At 46.9% G+C, this 19,023-nt stretch overlaps 1 protein-coding gene across 6 annotated transcripts in view; it reads right to left on the bottom strand.

Annotated features, from left to right (window-relative positions):
* Znf827 (zinc finger protein 827) overlaps window positions 1-19,023 on the bottom strand; it is a 170,742-nt gene that overhangs the window by 127,215 nt on the left and 24,504 nt on the right. For all 6 annotated transcript variants that reach the window (XM_041663640.1, XM_041663641.1, XM_041663643.1 and 3 more), the window contains exons 2-3: window positions 8,869-9,903; window positions 559-731 (exon numbers count right to left, since the gene is read on the bottom strand). In XM_041663640.1, coding sequence (XP_041519574.1) covers window positions 559-731; window positions 8,869-9,903 — 1,208 coding nt within the window. The remainder of the gene's footprint in view (window positions 1-558; window positions 732-8,868; window positions 9,904-19,023) is intronic.

Raw genomic sequence — 19,023 nt, 5'->3', positions numbered from 1 at the left:
AAAAGACAAAAATGTCTTTGGAAGTTCGGTGTCACCCCAAGATGTGCTAGCTCAAACACTGATGGTCTCAAGAACCTGATCCTAAGACCAAGGAAGAACCTCTCTGTGGTGGCATTCCATTTGTGTTTTAATAAATAAAGCTTGCCTGAAGATCAGAAAAGTGAAACAGCCACACTGGCCAGACTAACAGACCAGGCAGCAATGACACACACCTTTAGTCCCAGTAATCACACTAGCTTGCCACAGAAACCAGGCAGTAGTGGTGCAGGCCCTTAATCCCAGAACTAAATAGGATTATAAAATGGGAGGAGACAGCTCTCAGACACATTCTCATTCTGAGGTTTCCTGGAGGCAGGGTCCCCATTTTCGAACTGAGATCAAGGTAAGAGCCAGCAGCTTGGCTCTTCTCTTTTCTGACCTTCAGGTTGAACCCCAGTTTCTGTCTCTGAGTTTTTATTATTTGTGTTACATCTCTCCATTCTCCTCACACCCCAGTGCTAGTGTTGGACCTGCTCCATCACAGGAAGTGGCCGCCATCTCCATCCACAAATGCCTTACCTTCATGTGGGATTTGAGATTGTCCTTGCGAGCACAGCGGAATGGACAGAGCGGACACTGATGGCTTTTTAAACCTGTGTGTATCACCATATGCCGCTTCCAGTAACTCTTCCTTTTTATAACCAAGCCGCATATTGGACACTGGAAAGGCTTCCCGCTCTCTTCTTCTGGGACTTGGAAGAGGGAGGAAAAAAAGCAAAATTAAGGAAAACAAAAAGGCACATTGCATCTGACAGCAACGGACATGTACCACTATATTAAAAAGCACTAAAAATGACTCTGGCATTACCCCGTTTGGAGATTCTATGATTAGAAGCATGGGGAAAGTTTTAAGGCCACTTTTCTTTAGGGAGAAACCCATATTCAGCTAGTCACTTCCATAGGATTCCATCTGGCCACCGCTGTTCATCTTGCCTGTGACATCTTTACTCCCAAAGGCTGCCATATACGGACAGGACATCTGCAGAGAAGCTGGCTCTGGCCCCCAACACACCCAGAGTCAGAGAAGCCTGAGCCTAGATCTGAATTCCCTCTTGGAAATGAGTGGGAAATAGAGCAAGCATATGGGACAGAGAATAATACACGTTCACACAGCAAACCAAACAACTGGCGGAAACCTCACACGCTGGCCTCCAGTGGAGACAAATCTCAGCTCCCCACTGCTGACTTGTTTAGCTGTGGCTCATGCAGACAGAGGCGGTTGCCAATTTAGCTGTCAGGGGGTCCTCAGGTCAGGGTTTTTTTTTTTTTTTATCCTCTTATGCCTGTCCCTCCGCTTGCCTCCAACAATGTGTACGGACTTTCTCTGATCTGCATGGGTCTTGGCTACCTTCTGTAGAAGGAGACACACCAGGCCAGGACAAACACTTTCAATTTTCAGGGAAGCAAACAAACCAACTGCTTTCTCTAAGTGCAGCTCGGCTCTGTCTCCTGCACCATCCCCGCAAGGAAGTGTCTCTGTTGAGATACTACTACTGAATGTCTAATCCATCCCCGAACCTCTACAATTGAAGGTTGTGGGGAGTAAAAACTGATGCAGTTGAGTGTGTGTGTGTGTGTGTGTGTGTCTGTGTCTGTGTGTGCCTACTAGTGTGCGTGCATGTGTGTGCGTGTGTGTGTGTGTGTGTGTGTGTGTGTGTGTGTGTGTGGCCTTGGGGTTGAACCAAGAACTCCTTTCTCAATTGAGATACACCCCCAATTTCTTTGTACTTTTTACTTATCTGAAACTCGCTGTCCCGACTGACTAGCCAGTGAGCTCCAGGGATGTTCCTGTCTCTGCTCTTCCAGCAATGGGATTATGGGTGTGCACTGCCAAGCATTGCTTTCATGTAACTTGGGTCCTCATACTTAAAAGACAAACACTTTACAGAGTGAAGCCTCTGTCTTCACTGCCATTTATGCTGAAAAAAAAACCTGGGTCATTTGTCCTAAGGAATCCCTTATACTCTATGGCTGATTGCATTCCCATATCATGTTTGGTTTTTTTAAAATTATTATTATTACTTCTATTTCTGACAAACTGCTGTTTGAGGCTTGATTACATTTTATGACAATAATTCATAGATGGCATATCAGAAGACATGCAGCAGAGCCCTCTGGCCTTGGCATGCTCCTATACAGTCTTTTCATGAGCATATACACGCACACAAATGGGAAGGGATTATGGTTAAAAAGAAAGCAAAAAGGGATGCACAAAAACAAATGGAAAGCGTGACACTTATTTGGATCCTGTGTGAACTAGACTCTGGTAAGAATCATTTCTGAGATCAGAAAGGGAATCGGAGAGGTGGCGCTCGCTACCGCTCTGCAGCAATGGTCGCTTCTGTTAGATGGGACAGTGGAACGGCGTTGGTTTCTCCCTGCGGTAGCTACTCTGCGAGTATTTACAAGCAAACAGATATGATGTTTCATCTGCTTTGAAATACTAGAGCAAAATGGAAAACAGGGAAGCTAGAAGAAAACCGTGATCACAAAAAGCTAACGACAACAACAACAACAAAAAGGCTATCTTTTTACTGCGTGAGAATGTTGTAGACTCACCACCCAGACACCTCTAAACAGCAACAACAGTTGGACAGTAGCTACAAGAAAGGAGTTGGGGTGCATGTGGGGCGCATGTGTCCCATCCCATCTTTCCGCACTATTTGAATTTAAATGCAAACATCACTTCTGTGATTTTTAAGGGAAACATCCCCAAGTGCATACTTTAAGATAATCTCATTATTTATTCATTGAGTCAACTCTGTTTCTACATGCCGAGAGCCACTTAAAAGGGATGGCTTTCAGAAAGGCTCTGAAATAAGGGTAGGAGATAAAAAAAAAAAAGTGCAGCTTTGCTAATACAAGTATAAGTGACACTGGTTGGTTAACCAAGCGACTAGCAATGGCATCTGACTCAACACTGGAAAGTCAGCTTCTGCTGCTGATTGGTGTGGAGGCTGGGTGCTGCTCCTACTCTGAGAAAAACACCTCGGCCAGGCCTATATGTGTCACTCATGAAAGCCCACAGCTTCCCTCTGTCTGTGATGACTATCTGGGCTGATCTCATCCCATCCCCAATTTTGAATCACTTTCTCTCTCTCTGCTGTTGTTTCCTCCATCCTGGTATCTTGGTTCCCAAAGCCTATATATTGAACAGATTGTTGAGAAAAACCTGGACCAGGCCTCTAGGTGAGACTGTTGTCATACAGCGAAAAGAAAAAATGATAGTGATGTCTACTCTGGGTCAGAAGAACACTGCAGTAATAGGCAGGACATACACAAAACAGGCCGTGATAGGTCCCTATCTTACAGGAGTGCTTCCCATGATTGCAACCAGAAACTAATCTCACAGAATGAGCATAGGAAGGGAAAGCAAAGCTGAGACCTCCTCCACAGGCCAGCAACTTCATGGCACACGAGAGGAAGGCACCGAGAACCCTGCCAGATCGCAGAGTCCCCAGCACCAGGTCTCACTCCATGATCACCTCTGGTCTCAGTTACCTCCCCCAGCACCACCTCAATTCTGTAGCTTCAAGTGTACTGCGTGTGAGATAATTTTTTACTCTGGAATCTTTCTGGTACCATCTATTTAGTAGCCTTGGCATTTAGAGAGTCAGTTGATTCCATAAATAAATAATGCACAAATATAATAAACCCTGCATATTAGTACTTCGTATAAATCTACTTATTTCATCTTGAAACTATGCTGCTTTAGTTTTAATTAGTACCAAAATACACATGAATTGTGTATAAATTAGGGTGTCCTTGGACAGACTGGAGGAAAATATGATAATGAGAAGACACCGACTGAAATATAACTATACTCATAACAATATGGGATTTTGTGTGTCTATGTGTGTGTGTGCAGTCATGTGTGAGCATGCTTGTGGAGGCCACATCGCAATGTCAGGTGTTTGCCTCCATCACTCTCCACCTTATTTTCTTGATACTAGGTCTCTCCCTGAACCTGGATCTAGCCCAGTCGATAGGGCAGCTGACCATGACTCTCGGGATCTGCCTGTCTCAGCCGTCCTAGCACTGGGCATACTTTCATATGGGTTCTCGGAGACCAAACTCAGGACCTCACACTTGTGTTGCCATCTCTATAACTGACCCACCTCCCTAGCTCTCTGCTTGGGATTTTAAGCTACCGTGGAAGGAAAGGAAGATAGAGCCAAATGGAAAAAGGAACCAGAATGAACTGAGAGATTTTCAGACTGTGCCAGCAAGCAGCTCCTGGTGACATTTGCATTTTTCATTTATGCAAGGAAGAAGTTTCACATTTTAGGAGACATCCCATGTGTACACGATGCTGGTAATGACAAGAGATGGGAGGAAGAATGCAGTTTCTTTCATATGGCAAACAATTTGCTGTAGCTTTTGCTCAGATTTAAATAAAGCCTGGGAAATACGACCACTTCTCGGGATGAACCCCATATTTTGGAAGCACGAAGACTGCAATGTTCACGATCTTACCTAGTTTGTAGTGAACATGTCCCCTCAAATACATCACTGCAAACAAAATTCCATGCTGCCTAATGCTAACAGACCAGGGGCACAGAGAGCTGCTACTGTGCTCAGCTGGAGAAAACATGCTTGCTTTACAGACAATAACAGTGAGGGAGAAAACACCCTCAGTCAGTGGAAGAACTCAGTACTGGGAGTCTGTACTGTGGGGGATGACGATGGGCACACCCTTCCCGTTGCAGATGCACATAACACCTGGGAACCCGCAGCTCGGAACCTGGCTTAACATGGGACCAAGAGCCCACTATGCAGCTCAGCCTAGACAAGCTTTAGAGGATCAAATACGGCTCTATAGGGAAAAAAGATGGAAGGCGGAGAGGAGTAGAAGGAATGGGAAAGAGGAGGAGGAAGAGGGAACATGGCTGGGGCATCCTACCTGTGTGTGGCCAAAGCTCCAGACAGTGCCAGCTTCAACACATGACTCAGTAATTGTGCTGGCCTGTGATGAAGCTAAGTGAAAAGGGCTGGGCTGAGACAGTGGTGAGAAATGAATAAATGAGTGTTGGAACTAGAAGGGAGGTAAGACAGTCTGCAGGTAAGCTCTGATGGGGCCAGCACGGAGCCACAAGGGCATGACTCCCACAAGGTGCAACCAGAAATGGTCCTGGATGGATGGATGGATGGATGGATGGATAAGCAGATATGTATTCGTGCATTTACACCTTAGCTACTTCCAAAAGCAAATTCAGGGCGGCTTATATGAAACCTCCATCACTGGTAAAGTCGAGTGAGACACTCGAAACTATCATAATGAAAGCAGAGGCTACCCTAGTGGAGATCTGACGGAAAGCTCTGAAGGAAAGATGACATGTATTTAATTCAGAAGAAGAGGAAGAGAAAGGAGATAATAATGACTTGTTAGAGAGTTAGTGGAGAGAGCTAGAAAATTAGCAGTAAGCAAACACGGGGATATTACAGCAGCAAGGGATCCCAGGACAATGCTAAACATCTTGGTTTGCAGATGATGAAATTGAACTGGGCGGGGATTTGAAGAACAGTCATGTAGAGACAGGGCTGAGATCAGAGTCCACCTCTTAATTTCCAGTTCGGTGTTCTATCCCGTTGTCTACATATCAATCCACAAGGCAATAAAAGCAGAACTACACAGAGCTAAATAATAATAACAATAATAAATCATGGAAGGTTTTATTATTTCAAGTATTAGTAAAACAAATTTAAGGTTTTTTTATAGGTTTGAAATTAAACACTTGTGGTTAGATCCGATGCTGGAACTGTGTTGGTCGTCAAGATAATTTGCAATTGAGTAGATGTGCACATAGCCCCTTACCATGCACATAAATGGTGCTCACAGATGCCAGGGGACCCTCAATGCATACAATCCATGTACACTCATTGTCACCAACACGTCAGACCTATGACCTTGGTGCATACATATGTATGATGAATCTACCTTTCTAACAATATGTAGATTTTTTTAAATCTTTTTTTCTATTGCTTGAGGTTGATTTGTTTTGTGAGACAGTCTCCTGTAGCTCCAGCTGCCTGCAGACTTGTTATACAGCTGAAGGAGACTGAACTTCTGACCCTCCTGCCTCTACCTCCACAGTGCTGCCTTTACAGTTACCCCCGTATCACACCCAGTTAGTGTGGTGCCAGGCTTCCAACCCCGGGCTCCATGCATGGAGTCCAGCACTCCACCACCCTCACTAGACTCCTCAGCCCAGACTTTAATTCTTGTAATGAAATGTCTTGGGCATGTCTCTCAAATGCCATTTCAGTGGACAAGAGGTGGGGGTGGAAACAGCAATAGCTAGCAAGACCGTTACGGATGTGACATTATCAATTCATGTTTTAACAAGCATTGAACACAACTAAGAAAGAAGTCTGATAGCCACAGCCATGTTACATTTAAATCTCTCTGAAAACATTCGAAATCAGCAACAGATTTGATTCTTGTTCAACATCGAGTCTCCTAAGCAAGCCTGTGTATGTAATCATTCTGGGCTGAGACTGAAACAGTTGTGGATCTGATGGGAGAGTGGGGAGAGGGGTAGGAAGAGGGGTGGGAAGAGGGCTTCTCTTCCCTTGGACTTTGTAGGCATCTGTAATAATTTTAATAACGCCCCAATAAAGACAAAAGGAAACAGCAGTCCAGAAAATCCTCATGGACTGATCCTGTGAAGAGCCTTAGCTGTCAGCTTCTTGGGGCGAGGTTGCTTTGAAGTCTATGTAAATTTTAGTCAGGACAAAATGATGCTTTGGAGACCCTCTCTCTGAAACACTATCTGTTATTCCTTTAAGCAGGAGCCTGGCATCCTGGGACTCCTTTTGGCTTTCTACAAGAAATTTGGTCTTGAAAATCAAAACCATTTATTTTATTCTGAGCTGCAAGAGAACAGTGGCTTCAAAGAGAATTGAGTCAATGTGTGACATTTATCTTTATAGCAAGCGGACATCATCTTCCCTCTAGCGTGTCCCCTTTCAGAAGAGCAGTGTAGCATGTGCTGGGGGCGCAGGTCACATGAAAGAAGCCTCCCACTCGAGTGTCGCATCTCTCTGGAGGGGCGGAAAGGCTACTGAGTGCTGGACTCTCAAGAAATTCAACACATCACGACCTGGCAACAACAGAATCCTGCTCAAAAAAAAAAAAAAAAAAAAAAAAAAAAAAAGGAAGAAGAAAGAAGAAAGCCAGACCTAAAAGACACTATTTTTTCATGATCTGGACTCCATGACCTAAAGAAGGTCAAAGCAATGTCTGGTGTCTAAATTACTTGAGACAGGATCAGCTTCCCCAGCACACAGTTCTTTGGAACTCTTTGGAACAGAGACAACTTTATATGCCCTTTTTGTAACATTTTGAGAAACAGCTTTAAAAAAAATCCTTCTTGAAATCAGGGTGGTATGTGATTTTGTGATCTCTCTGCAGAGCTTGGGGGTGGGGTAGTAGTTGTTTGTTTTGGGTAGCTTTTCTTTTGTTCCCCCCTGATGTAGAGTCTCACATAGTCCAGGCTAATCTCAAACTCATTACAGCCAAGGATGACCTTGAACTTCTGACCCTCTGTCTCTCTACCTCTCCCATGTAACTTCTGAACCTTCATTGACTGAAATAGTAAATGTCTCTTCCAAGTCTCCCTCATTAAATTCTAGTACAGAGTCCATAGAAATGTTGGCGAAGCTAAGCACATTTAAACCAGAGGGGAGCGCATCTTCTCTCCATGGAGACGCATCCCACAGCAAAGCAAACAAAGCCGACTTTGCACCAGATACTCACGACTTCATTCTCATTTCTAAATTCATTGATTATTTGAGTAAAAAAGTTTTCTTTCACAATTCTTGACTTTTATAGCCAAGACCAGTTTAAAATAATGAAGGTATACCTTCAGGAGACTGGCTTTGTCAGTCAGTTAACTAAGTAATATAGACATCACTCAGAAACCCACCGCCTCGACAGAAAGGAGCTCAGTAACATAACCTGCAGTCTTATAGCCCTAAGCTAGATGACTCTGGATCAGAAGTGATTTATCCTATCAGAAAATTAATTACCCAGCCCCCTCTTCAAAGCCTCATTTTGGCCCTTTCCCCATTTCATCTCAAGGACAGCCTTGAGAAACACCTGGAACTACGCCATCCTGGGAACCAGCATTGATCACAAATGCAATCATTGCTATGGTGGCGCGGTAGTGACTCAACCTCCCGCTCCGAGGATGTGGCTGCGAGTGCCAGGGAGCTATGAGAAAGCGATGTCTTGGGAAAAGACCGCCCTACACTGCCACACACACACCGCCTTTCATATCTGAATGGGTTTGACCAAAGTGAAGCAGGTGCAAGAAATTCTAGCATTCCGTTTGACAAGAAATTACAGGTGAATAGGATAGGTGAACAAAACTTAAGTTCCACAAAAACATAATAAAAACACTAACATAAGGGCGTGTGTTGTGATCAATTCGGGCAGGGCGGTCACCGATTATGCAAAGTCCCATTTGTGACAGAGGCAGCAGGGCCTTCCCTTGGCCACTATTTCAAAAGCAGCGTTTTCCCGTGTTCACTGATGCCCTGCACTCTGACAGGGCGCTTTGAGCTTCCCCCATTAAATGTATCTGGTGTGGACCTCGTCTGCACTTGGTGAGGGGTGGGGGAGGTGCATGAAAGGAAGGGAGTCCTGCACGCCGCCGAGATTATTCATTACTTTTCAAACCCACAGCTGTTTCTGCAGCACTCACATGAAAGACTGTTACACTTCCCATTTTAAGTGTTTTGCTGTGTTCCTGCTTTTTGACTCTACCTCATCTTGGAGGGGGAGTCCCACAGTCAAAGCGACCATGGCCGAACAAGATTCCATACCTGAATTGGAGGGCTTGGAGACTCTTCCTTTGGAAACCGGAAGTAACAATAATTCCAAGGATTGAGGCTGTGCGGGCGGAGGAGGTGGTGGTGGCGGGGTGACTTTTTCTGGCTTCTTCTCAGAAGGCGGCAGTGGTAGAGGGTCGTCAGGCAACAAGGACGACTTCTCAGCCAGGAGGCTCCCGGCAGCCCTGGCGGCCACCTCTTTCAGAAGGGCCGCAGAGGACGTCATGGAGGCCAGTGACAGGAAAGAGCTGGCTGGAGGTGGGTGCTCCTGACCGGGGGTCAGACTTCTCTCACTCACTTTCTTAGACAAAGCTGCCAAGGTGGAGCTGGCAGACTGGGAGCTGAAGGGGGAGGAAAAGGACTCAAACCTCAGGCTCTCCTCTGTCCGGGACAGGGACTTGTCCTGCAGAACAGCATTGGCTGCCGCTTTCAGTTTGAGGATGGCCGAATCTGGGGACAGGCCGCAGGTGGTGGTTGAGTTCGGCAACCACTTACCTTGGTTCCATATGAAACGGTTACTGGGGGTATATTGGTCACTCTGATCCTGCTTCTCGGCCAGCTTCCTGGCCAGGACACTGAGTTGCTGGGCATGGTGGGAAGGCGGGGAAAATGACAGACTGGGGCCAACATTCACGGGGGACTCCACCCTGCCATTGGCTGTGGCATCGAGTTTAAGGGACCCGGCCTCCAGCAGCCGCCTCAAGTTGCTGCTCAGAGGTTTATTCGAGCTAGGTGGGTCATCGTCACACACAGAAGACACTCCAGGTGAAAGGTGGTCTTGACACTGCAGCGAGTCTCGAAGGACCTCACCATCAAGTGCTACCAGTTCCAGCGTGTGGCTGCTGGGGGTGGCACTGCCCAGGGAGGTGTCGGGGGATGTGGACTGCTCTTGGATCCGGTCCTCCAGGGATAGCGCATAGTTCTCCTGGACTTCCCCATAGGATGCTTCTGATGGAGTCTCAGAGGAGTTCCCATACCAGTGTTCTCCTTCGCTGAACTCGCCCTCTGCCTCGTCCTGCCTACTAACATCTGGGGATTCAAGAAGACCAGGTTATGAGACAGTCACAGGGGGGTGACGACATGCACTCTCTTCCCTTCTACCCAAGAACCACACAGAAGCCAGCATCGCCGGCCGAGAGCCGATTCAAGGCAAGCACGCTCAACAGGCAAAGACAGAAACGCCAGCGTTTCTTTCCAGCAGTGATTTGGTATGAGCTGAACCCGACAAAAAGAGAAAAACACAACCAGCAAAGAAGTGGCTCAATGAAAACCCCACTGCTTTTCACGATTGGGAAAACAAAATAAGCCCAAACGCTTGCAAACACCAAGCAATTACCCTTCGGATAGTGACAGCACTGGGGAGCAGCCTGCCTCGTCCCACCCTCCCCACCCTCCCCACCCCTGTCCTAGCCCAGTGATCTCAGGCAGATCACCTAGGTGGTTTGAGGCTCCATTGCCTCCAGTGTAAGATGCAATCCATTTTTTAATAAAGCACCCCTGAACATGTAAACACTACCTGCCACACTCTCTCGGTCAGTTGTGAAGAAGCTTAAGTTCCAATAAGCACGTGGCCATGTTGTGAAAACAGAAAGTGCTCCATAAAAATCAGATCTCATTAGCAAACACTGCTTGCATTAGTGCTTCCCGAGTGAGGTGTGTATCCAGGGTATGCATGCCACGGCGTGCCAGTGTTCCCATTTCGATCATGAACTTCAGGGCAGTGACTAGGAAGCTGTTTCTTTATGCCTCTAAGAGTTCTTAGGAGCTATTTTCGATCCATTACTGTGGTCCTGCCCCCACACCAGGCAGGTGGAACTCCACACTCCACGGGTGCTGTTGAGTGCCACCACACTCTCACCTCTGTGACATTCATCCGGAAGGCCCTTTTCCCAGAAAAGTTGGTGGTCAAAGTCTACCCATCATCCTTCACGCCGAGCTCCAAAGGTTCTTTCCTTACAGAATTAGTCTCTTCTTCCTACTCACCCATTCAATAAATAATTACACTGTGTTTAGTGTGTTCCAGACATTATTCTAGACTATTCTAAACCGAACAACATTTAACAAAATAACAGTCCTGCCTTACTGGAGCTTTCTCGTCAGCAGAGGAAGAGTGATTCTAGACTACTCTTCCTAAGACGGTGCTGTGGGCAGGAGGGCAGTTAGTGCAGTGGGAAAAACTTAGACTGTCACAAAGAGGATCACGGGCCATAGATAGGAGGCACTTTGCAACGTTAGACAAGGTGGCAGAGTCCCTCACTGAGATGGTGACTTTTGAGCAAAGACATAAAAGAGTTGGGGAGGCTAGGAGAGCGGTCCAGGCATGCAGAGGAAGAACCACTGTGATTCTGCAGCATCCAAACAAGCTAGTTTCTAAGGGGCCGGCATGTAAGATGCACCGAGTGCTGGGATGTGCAGCAGAGAATAGAGGTCTGAGGGGCAGGGTCTGCTTGCAAGGACGAGGACAATTTGAGTGAGTTAGGACGTCACACGCAGATCAGTGGCATGCTGTGGCCTGGAAGCTGCAGGAGGACACGGGCACAGGCCTTGTGGCCTGTGATGCCAGGGATGGTTGCTCCTGCTGCATCACGGGAAACAGCTGCGGTTGTAAGAGCGAGACAGACAACCCCAGGGACTGAAGCACAGAGTGGCATGGCAGTGGTCCCTTCAGGTGACAGCTAGTGGCCAGATTCCAAGGCGTTTTAGAGCTTTGCTGAGACTATCACCAGCTTCACTTTAGAGGGGTGCTCCTTCGGGGCAGGACTGTGTCCCCTCACCTACATACCCCACTTTGAGTCTAGCAGAGAGTCTGGTCTCCAGCAGACTTCCACCAGTGTTTCTGCCAAATTCCTCCTGGCGCCTAGCTACGACCCCAGCGCACGCTGTTTGCTTTCAGAATGGTAACTACACAAGGAGTTACAGGCGAACCCACTGATCTTCCCTTGCCCTTCAAAGAGGAGCTGCCACAAACGACGAGTTCTCTCGCTGGGTGAACATTCTGCAACTCCTTCCCCAGGTCCTTTATTAACTTATCAAGAAAATGTGAAACATCAAATGGAATTGCTTTTTTAAAAGAAAACTGCTAAAACTGTATTTCCTCAGGTAAAGCCAGTCTGGCTCCCCGCCATTTGCCATCATTTCCCTTTTCTCGGTTGATTTGTACATTTTCTGTCCATCCTGAAATCCTCATTTCCCCAATGACTTCTAGAGTGGGGGCTCTTTTTACCAAACCTCAAGTGGTCACCATCAACCCCAACAATAAGGATAACTTATTGCAAACCACTGCCTTGCTTTCAGATTAAATACCTCATCCTTCAAAACAACAACAAACCACATGGACCTCTACTATAAACAGTGCGAAAGGTCAAAGGTCATTAGAATCACTGCAGTAAGAACTGGCTGGCTCTTCTTCTGTCTTTATACATGTTATATGAGTGAACAGAAAAATACATGACCCAAAACGAAGTGCTTTGGGGTTCTACTTTCATACTGGTGGAACAATAGATAGTCAAGGCTGGTCCTGAGCCAACGCATTAAGAGTTAACTAAAATCCATGAAATGCGAGTTTTAAGAACCTAAAAAGTTACAGACAGGTGTCCAATCTTGTCATTTTACTGAGATGATGAAATACACAAGAGGCACCAATTAACTCGACACCTTATGGTTCCTACTGCTGACATAAGAACCAAGGACCCAAATGTCTGGACACCTGGCCCACGGCTTCTCTGCTAACCACGGAGCCTGGCAAGGGGCCTCCAGGTGGCTCTGCAGGAAGTTCTCAGGGGCTTATTGCCCTTCCTGGCAGCCATGGCCACCTTTCCATTGCTTGAGTCAGAAATCAGCAAGGGAACATCCTACATAAAGACACAGTCACTCCCTGTAGGGAGGTGGCCTCCTGAGGGGGGACCCTTGACTACTAAGGACTCTCTCCACTCCCTTTTGTTGTGCTAGCAGGAAAAGCTGACCTGACTGCCTCAGGCCTTTAGTCCATCTAGCAAAGGGACAAAGCATGGCTCCATTTTCCACCTGTCCACACCCTCGGGGGAGCATATATACCGCTCCTGCAGCAGGTGAGTGGGCTAGAGGCTAAGGGAGCTATCCAATCAGGGTAACCCTACCAAGCGTGAACATGACATCAAACATCCTCAAATGAGACAAACAGCTAATATACCTCCACGTAAGGCCATCCTCCCAATTTTGCCAAAACGTGACCCCTAAACAACGGTTACACGTGAAGGAAGAACTCCACAGAATAGCGTATGCCCCCTAAACGGCCGTGTGTTTCTCAAGCCTCTCACCTTCCATCCTTAGCAGATGCAGTTATGGAGATTCATGTTCCTCTGAACTATCCAAAAACTGGGGTACGTAGATCATATTAATATTAATCGCTGTGATGGTTAATCTTTGTCAGTAACTTGATTGGATCTGGAATTAACTAGGAGAGACACCTCTGAGGGGGTTCTATGGGGTATTTCCTGAAAGAACTGACAGATGGGGGAACACAAAGAGGTCTGAGGAAAAAGAGGAGCTGATTTTGCCTGCCTGCCTTCGCTCTTGCTGATGACTGAATCCACCTTATTGCTGCTACTGCTGCTGCTGTCCTTGACAGCTGATGCACCTTAGCTGCTTTAGTATGGACCAAAGACCCATGATGCTCCATGCTCCCAGCATCCTTCAGGACTTCAGGGCCAGACTGGGACCGCAGAGGTGTCTAGCTTCATGCATTGGATTTTCAGCTTCTTTGGTGTGAAGACCGTCATGGCTGAACTACACAGAAGTATCATGTAAACGAACCTAACAAGTTGCCTTTGTGATATACAATCATTCAGAAGGTTTTGTTCCCCCAGAGAACTCTTAGCAATTATCACATAATAACTTCCTTGATGGTGACATTTCTGAAGTCTGAGTTATTCAAACAACCAGAGAATTTGAACACATTCCCTCAAAAGAGAAAGCACAGACAGTTGAGAAGAAACACAGCTGCAATTATTCTGATATCCTTGAGGTCGAAATCAAAAGTACAGGAGGCCTTTATAAAACTAAGTTTAGATAAGTAAGGATGTAAAGAGGTTGAGGAAAACCAAAATGCCCTCTCTGTTTATAAGACTACAGGGGTTTTCCCACAAATGTAAATTCTTCATTAGTATTTATTATTTTGTCTGCAGCCTCGCCTCTATTTTCACATTGCGAACTGTGAAGCAGGGTTCATGAAGGCTGTGCTGGTCCAGCTGCAGGGAGTTCCTGCCCCTGTGCCTCGTGAGGAAAGACTCCCACGGGCAGGCATGTCACACTGTGCCGCTGTGCAGTTTAGAAGAGGGACCTGCTGGATGCTGCAAAGAGCAGGACATGTAATTCCTGACTTTCACTTCTCGGAATCCGAGAAGGCCCAGGCAGCAAGACACCTCCATCTTCTTGTCCATCAACCAGCAGGAAATCAGCCTAGGAAATCGCAGAGCTGCACAAGGTCCTGGCAAGGCTTCCTGCGGCTTTCACAGCTTTCTTAACCAAGGCATCCTGGGGAAGCCTCGAAATGGCCAATGCAAATAGCTCCAGTAAACACATTATTTTTAACCTCTAAGGAAAAGAAGCAGTTGTTTCCATTGTTGTCCCTCCAACAATCTCTGTCTAGACTGTCAGGTTTCCACGGTTTCTTGTTGGTTTTACACAACAGTGTGTGGGTGTACATGAATGTGTGTTTGTGCATGTGTGTGTGTTAAAGATTTTATTATTTTGTCTGTGGGCTCCTATCCATTTTCACACTGAGTGCTGTGAGAAATCAGAAAGTCAAAGAATTAAGAACAAAAATAGTGCAATTACCAAGTGAAAATATGCCAAATACATTTCTGTTTCTACGCTGAGAATATTTCTTCTTTGAGTAACACAAAACAAGCTTCCACCACCCAACACATTTATCTATAATTTAGGTCTCAAGCAGCTACCTGGTAAGCTGATATCCAGACTCTCCTGTGCACTCAGAAGAGAAGGTCTGCACCTCACCTTCTCCAAGTCGCAAAGTTTTTATTAGATGCATTTAATTGGGCTGACATTCAACTCGGGACATCCTCATTTAGAGAGATGGGGAGCAAATGGACCAACAATATATACAAAATGCCTATTAATTTCCAGACCTGTGAGCCTACATACCATCCTACCAGTGGTCCACACATTCGGGTCCACCAGCCTCTTAGGACAATTAAAAGTTGGTTTAGGTCAACGGTGAATGTATTTTACCCTCCCACAGATATGTTCACCTGCTACCTACCAACTAGCTCATTTCCCTATAAAGATCATCTAAGTCCCTCCCTCCCTACTATACATCTGAGGTAAATATCTAGACCTGTCCTTCAAGGTTCCACATCTCCATCAGCTTTACAACTGTACCTGTAATACTTGCTACAAAAAAACCCTGCCAGTTTTTACATGAAACATACAAAAGTGATGTGTAAAACTGAAGGAGCTGTACTACAAAAGCTATTGGCAAAACCAATGCTGAATGCTGATTGTTGGGGGGTTTTATTTGGCGTTTGTTTGAGACAGGCTGTCAGGTATCCAGGCTGATCTCAAATTCACTGTGATTAGATTTACTGGTCAACTAGACACAACCTAAAATCACCTGTGAAGAGGGTCTCAATAAGAGTTTGTCCACATGGGGTTGATCTGTGGGCATGCCTATAGGGAGTTGTTTTAATCAAGTTAATTGATTTGGGAGAAGCAGCCCAGAGTGGGCAGCACCATTCCTTAGGCAGGGTGGTCTAGAACTGTGTGTGAGTCATGCTGAAAGCAAGGAAGACGATCTTGACTGTGAGTGTGACTGACAGGCGCTTCGAGCTCGTGCACTGTGGCTTCCCTGCAGTGATGGTTCTGGCCAGGATGTTACACAGAAGTGAAAGAAGAGAACTTGCTGTGTAGCCCGAGAATAACCTCCTCCTGCCTCCAGTTTGGGTGCTAAGATCACAGATGGTTGTCATACCAGTTTGCGGTGCTGAGGATATAACCGGGGCTTCATACAGGCTAAGAATCGGGGCACTCTACAAACCACCAAACCTTTATAATAGTGATTTAACCCAACAAAGATATCAGGGGACGTTCTCAGAATTCACATGCCCCAAAGCCGAGCCTTAGTTCATAGGCCCCAGCAGAGCAAAGACTGCACAACGATTCAAATCACAAGGCTGCCACCAACATTGTGGTGGGAGCCCTCAAACTGTGGCGTGTTAAGAGGGGCAACTAGTTTCAACAGTCTCTTAGCTTCGGAAATTTACTAGATGTTGGAAAACCATCCACACACAGGCTTTTACCTCTGCAAACAACCAAACTAGAAACACCTCTTTTGTGAATAAGGCTAACCCGCGGGTAGTTGTATTAAACTGAAGGGAAGAAAATGTCTAGATTCTGCATTCTTCCCATTTGAACACCATACTACCATACTACCTACTGATCCACCAAAGGTGTCACCTCTGTTCGTTAAGAAACCTCACCGCTAGACGACGAATAGAGGAAGCGAGTCTGGAGTCCCTGCTCCGTGCTCTTAGTGAGCAAACTCCAGCTCTCTGGGGGCGGGGAACCACAGCCAGGTAGCAGGACTCTCCAGCAAGAGCATGGAGGATTGTACCGCGCACGGCGAGGGCCACAATAGAACTGGGATCTGGGAGGTTTTTGCCAGCACCATCAGGAGGCGTTCTCCTTAGCGCTCACACATGCTTCTGCGGCCACTTTTCCCAAGAGGCTGTAAACCTGGCTGCAGGCGTTTGGATTTTCACTCTCCGAAGGATCCACTAGTAAAAGGTCTTTCCCCCTCTGATTGGCCTGCTGGCGATCATTTCCCCTCCCTAGGCCTATCACTGAAGCCAGAGGGCGGGATCTGGTGGGCTCAATGTGGGTCACGGAAGAAAGGCCAGGGAAGAGGTGCCAGGAAGACAAAAGCCACTCAGCCACTCCGGGCCGGTTAATAAGTTTCTTCTGCGGCATTCAGAGCTGCTCTCCACCAGTTTTATAAAATGAGCACAAAACACATCTGCAGTTGGGCTGACTTTGTCTGCCAAAGTCTGAACTATCCCTCTGGGGCCTGAGAGCCTCAGGATGCTCCCCACACCAAGCGGCCTGAAAGGAGGGGCCCTTGGAGGTTTTCCGGGCTTGGAGTTCTCTATGATAAAGCTTCCACTGGTTTCAAGAACAAAGGTTCAGGAATCACAGGTGCCAAGACCATCCGACAGCTGTCAGCCAGGCCAAGAGGAAAACTTAAAAAACTGCCAAGGTGGAGAGACAACCGTATTCCTGTCACCAGTCCAGCTGAGAGCCAGCCTGGAAGAAGCACCCACACCTAAGACTGCAGAGGGGTTCCTGGACAAGACTGCTAAGTACACACAGCACTGCCTGCAAAGTATGATGTAAATTCCTTTGGTGGAAAGAGGTAACCACAATGAACACATCGTGCCTTGTCTTTGAAATGAATTCCAAAGCAGTTGGTAAGCCAGGTTCAACATTCTCCCATAAAGGGCCTGGGTACATCTTTCGATAGTTAAGGAACCAGACAGCGCCTCCATCCAAATGCCCATCTCAACACAGATGGTCACCTCTCCATCTCTCGGACACAATGGCTGAGAGCCTCATCAAACCTTCCTGCCACATTTCAGGGCTCACACCACACATCTTTTCATTCACAGGTTGTTGGTTCTGCCTTGCACATGCACCCGCGTCTTTGGCAGTCTTCCCCACCTCTGCCAAGACACCCAAGTGCACGCCCTGCCCATTCCTTGCCGGGGCCACGGAGCAGCTTTGTTCTAGTTACGAGCTTCAACCAGCAGGCAGACTAAAGTTTTCACGAATACGTTATCTCCCAGCACTCTCACGCTCAGAGACTCCACGGGCTTCTTGGGCTGCTCAGGGTGCATTCCCAGACTGTGGAGCCCCATGTGGCTGCACAGCTGAGAGACCCAACCACTCTCTCAGACGACAGATGTAAGCTCTGCCAAGGGACCACTGACCTGCTTTCTCTCCCAAATTCCCATGTGGCTAATGCCCTCATGTTCTCCAGGTAACCCGTCAAACAGCAATGGGGAAAGCAGGTCTTTGCTCCATTTGTAGCTGTGCCTCTTGGAATGGTGTCAAACACAACGTAGACCCTTAATTATTCCTTCTTTAAGGCACGGACGCAGAGGAAGAATGGCCTTAAGAGCAGAGAGATGGTACCTATTAATAACAGAACTCAAAACCATTTTCAAAAGTAGACTCTCAAACATGGAACAAAAGAAAGACTGTATTTCCCAAACTTTCCACCTAAGCTTCCTTCTCAGTGAAGAGAAGACAGCAGCCATGCCCCCACCCCAGGGGTGGGGTGACTCAGAAGTCCCCCCTAGAAGCTCCAAATGTCTTTATGTCTTCTGTTAGTAGTTCTACAGATTCTGCCTCTTAGACAGAGCTCTGTCTCTTTACTTAATAACACTGGGTGTCTCCTATAAATGACCAAAGAAAACGTTCTCAAGATGCCACACATGCACGAGCCTAGTGGTGGTGGCGTACACCTTTTATCCCAGCACTCAGAAGGCAGAGGCAGGCGGATCTCTGTGAGTTCAAGGCCAGCCTGGGCTACAAATTTATATCAGGACAGGCTCCAACGCTACACAGAGAAACTCAGTCTTGAAAAACCAAAAAAAAAGAAAGGAAAAAAAAGATGTCATATGTGACGGGATGTGGACACCCACCTGCTTGGAGAAACAAGAACCTAGGAAATGCAGGGCATGGTGGTGTATGTATGTATGTGTGTGTATACACACGCACGCACACACACACACACACACTTGTGATACCAGCATCTGGGAGGTGGAGACAAGACACCTGGACATCTGGAGATCCGGGCCAGTCTGCTGCATGAAACACTGTCTCAAAAACAAAACGTGGCCACAAAGAACATAAGAAAACACCCACCAGAGTCCGTGGGTTCCGTGAAGATGAACTCATTGCCCCTGCTGCTCTCAGCCAGAAAGCAGAACCTGCCCGTGCCTGTGAGAGCGCTGCCTTCAAAGACCAGAGCTAAAGCAGAGCAGCTTCTAGCCCGGGCCAGGAGAATTGCAGAACAACTCGTGGATTCAAATTTTGTTTTACAATTTTTGGTCCTAACGGCATGACCCAGAGACAGCCAGTGGCGTGCCCAAG

The sequence above is a fragment of the Microtus oregoni genome, unplaced genomic scaffold (genome assembly GCF_018167655.1).
Source record: "Microtus oregoni isolate MIOR12 unplaced genomic scaffold, Mior012 000014F_ref0000157, whole genome shotgun sequence".
Classification (NCBI taxonomy): domain Eukaryota; kingdom Metazoa; phylum Chordata; class Mammalia; order Rodentia; family Cricetidae; genus Microtus; species Microtus oregoni.
This window is presented reverse-complemented; position numbering and strand designations above follow the sequence as displayed.